At 40.8% G+C, this 9,462-nt stretch overlaps 1 protein-coding gene across 2 annotated transcripts; it reads left to right on the top strand.

The window, feature by feature from the left end:
* Positions 1-2,260: 2,260 nt before the first annotated feature.
* LOC139302017 (homeobox protein OTX2-like) lies at positions 2,261-3,913 on the top strand. 2 transcript variants are annotated; one of them, XM_070925565.1, is made up of 3 exons: positions 2,261-2,372; positions 2,647-2,798; positions 3,287-3,913. In XM_070925565.1, the coding sequence occupies exons 1-3, from the start codon at positions 2,261-2,263 to the stop codon at positions 3,911-3,913; spliced, it is 891 nt and encodes a 296-aa protein (XP_070781666.1). The 2 variants fall into 2 exon arrangements, with proteins under 2 accessions (XP_070781666.1, XP_070781667.1); XM_070925566.1 differs by having other exon boundaries at positions 2,261-2,357.
* Positions 3,914-9,462: the final 5,549 nt, after the last annotated feature.

The raw sequence follows: 9,462 nt of genomic DNA on the forward strand, positions 1-9,462 counted from the left end.
GCTATAACATAAGCTATTAGAAGAAACTCTGTAAACGGAAATACATTTTATTTTATTTATTTTAGAAAATAAAGTTAAATGTTGATTTGCATAATAATCAGAACTTGAATTTTAATTTTAATTGGTGAATTTTATTATTATTATCATTACATTTTGACGATAGAGCTTCTGCAAAATGTTTTAAAAAATCAATTGTTCACGAGGCCACTGGACCGAAGCAATAATCATAATGATAATAATAGTTTTAAAGGTCCGTATGAACGTGCATGTGTCAGTTTGGGAAAGTGAGTTGTAGGGTTGGTTGTGCTGGGGTTAAGGGGTGTAGGGGGGCGCGCGGGGGGGGGGGGGGGGGGGGGGGGTTGGTTGTCTGGCAGTCAGCTGGTCTGATAAATACAATGCCGGTCTTTGTTTTATTTTCGTGACGCAGAAAATTAAGGAGGCCTGAATGCGGAGTCGTGGCTGGCGTCCTGTAATCAGGCCAGCGCGTGCCGTCCGGATTATCTCGTTAATTTCTTACAGAAAGACGAAGAAGGAAAAAAATCTCTTGTAGCCAATAATAATTAATGGCTGGGCAGGGTATTTATTATTGAACGGATGTGGAGCAACCGGTAGCCGGGGGTGAAAAAAAGTGACAGATTGAGTATTGGAGTGGCCGTTATTGGCTCTATAAAAACGAGGGGTCCGGCTATAGAGAGGAGCACCCCGGGGTCCTGGGAACATTATTCTACAGGTAGGTGTCACTGGAAACGTTAGGAGAGGCCTCAGACAGCAGCACGTAGACTAATTAGCTATTACTAAAAAAAAAAGAAAATATTAAGGCCTCGCAAACATTTGATTTTTTGTTTTTTGTGTATGTTTTTTTTTCTGTTAGATCTAACAATGAAATAACAGATTTAATATTGGTTGTATCTCTTATACTAAAATTAATTAATATTAAACGTATACATATTTAATCTCCTATGATAGACCTATAATATGTATGTAATATTCCTATCAAAATCTACACATTTGTCTCACAAATTATTCATGTAGTGGCCCGATTATACTTGATTTAGTAATGATATTTCTATAATATATAATAATATCTAAGAACAGAATATTGTATCCTTGTTAAAATGTTACATGTTATTTAGTGTGTATTTAGTTTGTTTTTTTCGTCATTATAAAAGTTTGAATAATTTGTTCGATTATTTTAATAAGATGTTAACGGACCTCGTTTAGATAAAGTGAAAGGAAGAGCTGAATCATTTTAGAAGTAAAATAGGACACTAAAATTTCTCCTGTAAAACTTACCCCCCCCCCCCCCCCCCCATAATACCTGGAGACTAATTTAGTGGTCCATCTCCTTGTTTGTTTAGATTAAGATTAAGTGCTCCTCTCTAATCAACACTTTTCGATAGTCTCACCTTCCAAATCTAATTACCGGGAGCAATTCATTAGGAAAGGAGGAGCCCCGAGGAGTCTCAATAATATGTCAGAATTCACTTTGGGGAATGCCTCCATGTTTCAAATTATTCGCTGAAGTTGTCCTTCGTATTTTAATTTCGTTACATTTGAATGTACAAGGGTTTTAGTGGAAACTAACAATAGGCCCGAGATATAGAATTGAAGATGCTCAGTTGTATTTGAATGAGCGCTCAGTTTGCAGTATTGGCTTCTTTGTTTGTTCCCTAAAGTCTTTTGTTATCAGCATTACTTATCTGTCAACAGTGGGCTTTGTTTCTGCAAATGGCCCCCCAATCAGCTGTCTATTTAGCTTCGCCTAACCTGTGGGTATATGCTAATTGCGAGCTCGGTTGGGGCCCAACGAGTGTGCGCATTTTAACGACAATGTTTTGTTTTGGTGGTACTAGGAGAGGAGGAGAGGAGTGTGTTTGGGGAGGGGGGGTAATAAGGGGCGGGGTCATAGTAGCAGTTAGTGTGTGTGTGTGGTGGTGGGGGGTGATGGCGTAAACGCCTGTCAGCCAGACAGAGCATCCTCAGTCCAGCAGGGACAGCTGGGGGTCTCCACTCGGCTTTAAGAGCCCTGCGAGTCCGAGGACGCCCACTTCTTTAAACCCACCGTGGTGCGTGAAGGCTGCGCCTAAAAATCAGCGGACACAGACGAAAAAACCTTAGAACCTTTCCTGTTTTGCGTCCTGCTTCAGGTCGATCTGGACGAGGTGAAATACCAAACGGAGACGCGAGAGGATTAAAACACTATTTTCTGCCCCATTTTTCGCATTTCTTCTCCTTGGTGCCCCCTCGTCCAGCCGCCAGCATGATGTCCTATTTGAAGCAGCCGCCGTACACGGTGAACGGACTGAGCTTATCTACCTCAGGAGTGGACCTGCTGCATCCTTCAATGGGATACCAAGGTAATACACGCCAGGGTGCAACCGTTTAGATTTAGTTTAGTATTTATGTGTATTGAATAACCTGAAAGTGGCCAGAATTATTTGCAATGATCAACACAAGTCTTGTTTACATTAAGATCTGACTGATTAATTTCTAGGCTATTTGTAATTCTCCTAACATCAGACTGTTTAAGTATCATTTATAAAATAGGGTTATATTTGACAGTTTGACAATCAATTTACAGAAGTTGGCATATTTTAAATGATCAAGCTGTAACTCATAATCATTGTTTTCCCCTCATCTTATCAGGAGCCCCTCGCAAACAGAGGAGAGAGAGGACGACCTTCACTCGGGCCCAGCTCGACGTGCTCGAGAACTTGTTCGGAAAGACTCGGTACCCTGACATCTTCATGAGAGAGGAGGTGGCCTTAAAGATCAACCTGCCTGAATCCCGCGTGCAGGTGAGTCTCCAACACAAACACCTCAGCCACACAGTTAATTAATGGGAGATCGATAATTGGTCATTTGTCTCTGAGAGGCGAGACACTCCACTTCAGGGCAAAGTGTCCCATTGTTGGAGAAGAGCTTGATAACAGTCACCTCTTGAGACGATGATATTTACATTATAAACTCGCTTTTTAAGTAGGCCTAACTCACTTTTCTATTTTCAGAGTTTAGATATAATTTGACAAAATGTAAAGTATTACGTAAGTATTACAAAACAATGAATATAATGGATAGTCTGGAAAATAGAGATGAGATGTAATGATTTTTTTTTTTATTTGGCTTTGTGATACCTTGAATATTGAACTTACCCATTTTTCAATTTACCATTACACTGCGGGGTTTGTGGAGTATATTTAAACCTGGAAACAGCCAAAAGAACATTTCCAAAACCCAAATGTCTTTATAGTCAAACTAAATTTATTTAAACGCATTTTTCTTCCAGGTATGGTTCAAAAACCGACGGGCCAAACATCGCCAGCAGGCCCAGCAAACACAAAGTGGAGTGCCGAACAAGGCTGTCAGCAAGCCGGTGAAAAAGAAAGGCTCTCCGGTCAGAGAGGTCAGCTCAGAGAGCGGGGCCAGCGGGCAGTTCACGCCGCCCTCGAGCACCACTCTCCCGGCTGTGAGCAGCAGCGCGGCGCCGGTGTCTATCTGGAGCCCGGCCTCCATCTCGCCGCTCTCCGACCCGATGTCTACCTCCTCCTCCTCCTGCATGCAGCGCTCTTATCCCATGACCTACACCCAGGCATCGGGCTACAACCAGGGCTACACGGGCTCCTCGTCCTACTTCACCGGGATGGACTGCGGTTCCTACCTTTCGCCTATGCACCACCAGCTATCCGCTGCGGGCTCCGCCATGAGCCCCATGGGCAGCAGCGGGGTGTCCAGCCACCTGAGCCCTGCGTCCTCCCTCTCCTCGTCGGCGTACGGGGCGGCGGGACTGGGCTTCAGCGGCGCTGCAGACTGCCTGGACTATAAGGACCAAACAGCCTCCTCATGGAAGCTCAATTTCAACGCGGACTGTTTGGATTACAAAGACCAAGCAGCGTGGAAATTTCAAGTGTTGTGAGAGGAGAGAATTAAAAAGGGACACATTTTCAAAAACTGCAGACTATACAGGCAAATTAAAACCCAAGGTTGGGATCTGCAAGTGCGGCGTTTTCCCACGACCGCAGGCCCCAACTGCTACCTCGGGCAGAGCAGAACAGGACTGCCGGCCGGTTGTCTCACTTGTTGGGTTAATTTATTGAACATTCAGACTGACTTTGATCAAGGACACGGAACAAATGTGTTGACCAAAAGGAAAAAAAGGATCAAAAGAGCGAAAGATCCTAAAGCCTAACTTGGTTGAGTTTGAGGAATAGGTCAGGGTTTCTTCTAAGCTCCTTAAAGACTCCCCTCTCTTGTCTTTTTTTTTTATTTTGTTGGCACGCTGAAGGGCCCCTTTGATCAAAGCGTTGTGCATGAGTGTGTGTGTGTGTGTGTGTTGTAGAGTGTGTGTGTGTGAGAGAGAGAGAGCAGCTCTGACATGAACCTGGATGCACTATTAATTTATGAGAAATATGTTTAAAAGTAGTTATAAGAGACAATCAGTCCGTTTGCGTGTGCTCATAAATGTCCATTATGTGTTTTTGAATTACCCCCCCCCCCCCCCCCACCCACATTGTGTTAGATTTCTTTTAAAATTGTGATTCTTTGTACTACCTGTATGCAAATTTGCTTCGCGCCATACATGCGCCACAAACCCAGCTGTGAATTTGATAGAGTTATTTCCGTGTCTCAAGTGTTGAAATGATAAATTATTATACGGACATATTAGTTGAATGGAATATGGAGTGCAGGGTAAATCAAGCCAGAGGCAAAGCAAGGTCCACTTGAGCTGTAAAGTGCGGTGAGAAGGCCACAAACACACTAAATAACAATAAAGACCACTTGACCTGACCCAACACTGTGCCTGCATGTGTAAATCCATCTAAATCTTCTTTGTTTATTGTTTTTATCGCCTGTCTCTGCACACAACACACCACAACATGTCAACAAGGAGAACCCATCTCATTTTACCCACATGTTTATTCACATCTGACACTTTCTGGTTTGGCGTAAATCTTACATTTAAAGAGCCAGCAGTGCCAAATAAATTAAAGGTCAATTATCAAATGTCATTTTAATTTGCCCCTCTTTTTATATTTCTACTGCTACATCACTAGAGCCCGTGCTTTCTGACCAGGCCGGGAGGAATGTGAATTATGGGGGAGCTATGTTAATCCCGTCCCATAAAGAGGATAATCCAACATTTTTATTGACGGCTGCTCTTTGGTTCAGGGCGCACCGCTGGCCAGTTCACACGGAGACATGTGAAATGAGCTCTGCTGCTCAACAGTCCAGAGGCAAACACGAGTTTAAAGACGGGTGATACACACAAGAAAACAGCAGACAGGGAAGTGGACGTTAAGGCTCCAAACAGCAACTCAGTTTGTGATCCATATAAAGGTGGGTAAACAGGTGTTAAAGACATAGTTTCCATCAATCTGCAGATGGCTGACTGAGCTGAAACTTAAGTTAGGCTATGCATCATCTACACATGTTGCACAAATCGAAATCATGTTCAGCTTCAAATGATGTTTTAAGCCTTTGGTCCATAGACGATGAAGAATCCATCCAATCTTTAACAATCTCGATCAAAATGTTATCAGGCATCTGTTGCATTGCTTGTGATTAGTCCTGTATTGCACATATGTGTGTGTGTGTGTGTGTGTGTGGACATGAAGCCAGGCGGCCTCTGTGGGGTTTTACAGAGTGCTGTCAGGTCCAGGGGGCTCGTGCGTGGATTAAAGAAAAAGAAGGCTCGTGCTATCGGTCTAATTAGGATGTGACAGGAGATATCAGAGAGGCTTCTTATAACTCTGGCGTGACTTTTTTTGCTGCCGTTCAAGTGCTTTGTTGCCCATTTGACCCCCAATTAGCACCGAGTGGCACACACAATTACAGAGCGACAAACAGCTATTGTCCGGGATCCCTCTATCAAACATCATTGTTAGCCTATTAATAATATAATACAGATTTAATCGGTTACATTTGTTTGGAGTTGGCACAAGCCTTGACATGTTAGATCACGCAAAAAATGTCAAAATCTTGACCTATAGGCTAAATAAACGAATTGAGACAAATATCAATATAAAACAATGTGGAAAGGCAGTTGAGGAAGAACACAATAATTAATTTTAGCCACATAACCTGAGCCTCATTGGCGAGCCTATAATTTACAGGGGAAAATCACAATCAAATAAAAACCTGCTCGTAAATAAAATGATATATTTATGGCACCTTTGCCTGTTACAGTAGTATAATAAAAATATATAAAAATAAGATTTTTTCTTCTTGAGCCTAGAGTCCTCAAAGCTTCAACAGGTTCAGTAAAATGTCAGCAGAGAGCAGTAAGTCAGTCCTCCTGCAGCAGGAGGACCAGGGGCCCCCGAGTATCCATTCGGTTTTAATTAAGCACAAGCGGCACTAAAGGGGACATATGGGTCCGGCAGACGCGCTTCATTAATCCTCTCATCGCATTTGAGGATGTTAAACAATAAAGAAAAAAAAAAGATCCTCGGAAGTTTCTTCTTGGCCGAGGCGACCGCACATTTTGTCGACCGCCGCCCTGAGGCAGGGCTTTCCCCAAGCGGCACCACTTCACCGCGGCTGTGAGGAGATCCCACCGCCGCTGGAGGGGCGTCTCGATCCGGCTCCACAGCGGCGACGGGAACGTTACTCAAAACTACAATACTTTACTCCTCTTTTTATGCTGACAAACATGTAACGCGAGCAGATAAATGGGCTGAAAACGTGTCAGAATACATACAGCCTTCTTTTGGTTTTACTTCACCATGTCAGGCCAAAACCAGTTAGTTACAGCAGGCGTACAGTACTGGTGTCTGACAACACAGTGCATGTGTTTAACCAGCTGCACTCCAAATTGTACCTTTTTATGGTGAAATATTCTTATATCGCCTTGTAGGCTCTAATAATGGCCCAATAATATACTGTATATTGTAGGCTACTATAATGTTGGTCTCTGTCAGTGTACTACACATTAAAGTGAGTCCTAGTTTAAGTTCAATCTCTATTATCAACTTATAACATTTATAAAATTCTAGATATTGTTTATCTTTTTATGGTATATTACCTCCTATCTATTCCTCAAGTGCTTCATAATTTATGTGACAGTTGCAACACTGCAGTTTCTCATTTGTTTTAATAAAGTACAGACAACATGATGTAAATATATAAATGCAGTTATAAAAAAACAGCCACAGGCTGATTTCCTTTATGTACAAAATATATTAATAATAGGCTCATAAAAACATAATATGATAATTAAGGAAAGATTCTATCTATCCTTCATCATTACAGATACAGCCACTATGAGCTTTACAAAGCAATATTCTGATAAATTATCTTTTTTAGACCCTAGCTCACTAATAAATGTCAAATTAGCAATTGAATAAAATAATAAAAGCCTTTTTAAAACCACAGGCAGGTCTGAACACCTGAAACCAACTAAATCCATATCAGTGATGGCCGATTTAGATGTGAATGTATTTCAGATTGGCTTTGTATCAACTTTGAATCATCATCAAATCAGGCTCTTTTTGTAGTCAGCTCATGGACGGTGATTGGTTTTTGAGTCAGACCAATACAATATGGGCCTATTGGGAACAAACCAATACGTCAAATATTGTCTGCAGAGAGGAGAGGCATGACATAAAACATCAAGAAATGTTTATGACGAACAATTCATGATTGAAACAGGGCTATCAGAGTTAATTTAAACAGGCTACCTTATTATCAGCTGTACAATGTCACTGACAGCCATGTGACTTTGTTTTTTAAGAATAAAGAATTAGTGAGGACAACAGTCCTATTTGAATACAGTAACCGCCATTTGGTGAAGTGTGATCTGGACCTGATTTCTCGACAGCAGTTGCATAAAATAAGCATAAGATGAATATAGTTTCTTTTATAAAGAACAGAACATTGGAGATAAACGGCCAATTTGTTGGTGAGAATAACTGAACACTATTGTTATGCATAAGTATGTGTCCTACATTCCCAGAGAGACGATGTCTATCATATCAACACAGCAACACATACATAATTCATCTGCAACAACAACAGTCATGGAATCTCATTTAAATGAATGAAACAATAGTGTTTCTGTACTCCTGTCAGACTGGCGGTTGAGGAATATGGTAAATGGTTAAAAGTACACAGCCTTAACTCTTCAATGACCCTCTCTAACTGTGTTAAGCCGTGTAATGTTTAGAGCGATTTCATCTCGTGGATTACACAATTTGATGAGATTAAACTCAATTCTATCAGATGCACACGCTAAATGTTGCCATGTGATGTTTTAATGGGACTTAAAGCAACGCAAAAGTAGGTGCAGCTGGACTCATGTTAATTTACAGGCTTTCATTTACAGCTCCCTCTCTATGGTGTAAAATTGAACAGAGGAAAGAGGGAAACCTGGTATATCTTGTCATTCTGATGGAAAACAGTTTCTATCTCTATGCACTAAATTGACCAGAAGACATTTTTGTACATAAAATCTGGACCTGATTCACGTTGGACATTCACCTCTAATTTAAAACATTGTTTCCACATTTGAAATACGGTAGATGAAGCACAGAGTTGACATACCATGTGAAGCAGAGAAAGGAAAGTGTTTCTGAAGCTGTTTTAACTGTAAATGTTGCTGTTGTTTTTTGGGTTTTTTTTTTTTTTTGAAAAAGCAGCAATGGTAGAAGAAGTATTTAGACCCTGTAATTAAATGAAAGTACAATAGAACAGTGTGAAAGTACTCGATTGAAAAAACAAATTCCTGCATTCAAAAATTAGCGGTAAAATGTACTCGAAGTATCAAAAGTAAAAGTACTTGTTCAGCAGAAAAATGACCCCTATGACTGATATATTATACGTAATACATTATTAGATTGTAAATACCGTTGGATCAGTGTGTACATTTCGCTCGTACCTTCAAACTACTTTATATACAGTTAGATAGTTTAGTCCAGAGAGTCCCAACTTCAGGGTCTGGCCCCCTCTGAAGCGTCACAAGATAAATCTTTCTGCTACACAAATTCGATTTTTGCTTTTTTGTGAAATGTTACGTCTTTGGGCCTCAAACAATTATTTAAATGAAACAATCAGAGAATTTTAGAGAGGAAATGTCTCTTTGGAAACTGCGAACAACTCATAAACATCTGAAACGTGACAAGGGACCCAAAGTAGACGCTGTTTTTTAATAAGAGATCACAAGCCAAAATCATGGGAACCACTGGTTTAATCTTAATGCTTTGTTTTTGAGAAGTTTGAGAAGACACAGCTGTCAGGTAAATGTAGCGTAGTAAAAAGTACACTATATCCCAATAGTGGAGTAGTACAAGAGTAGAAAGCAGCATTCAATGAAAATACTCAAGTAACCTGAAATTGTACTTGAGTAAATGTACTTTGTCAGCTCAGTCAATACCAAGTACTTACATTAACTGATTTATGTGTGCCTAAAGTGCTAATTATTGTCAGGTTTATGACCACTTGGTGTCATTTTTATGTCACTTAGTGTCA

This window comes from Enoplosus armatus, chromosome 19 (genome assembly GCF_043641665.1).
Source record: "Enoplosus armatus isolate fEnoArm2 chromosome 19, fEnoArm2.hap1, whole genome shotgun sequence".
In the NCBI taxonomy this organism is placed as follows: Eukaryota; Metazoa; Chordata; class Actinopteri; order Centrarchiformes; family Enoplosidae; genus Enoplosus; species Enoplosus armatus.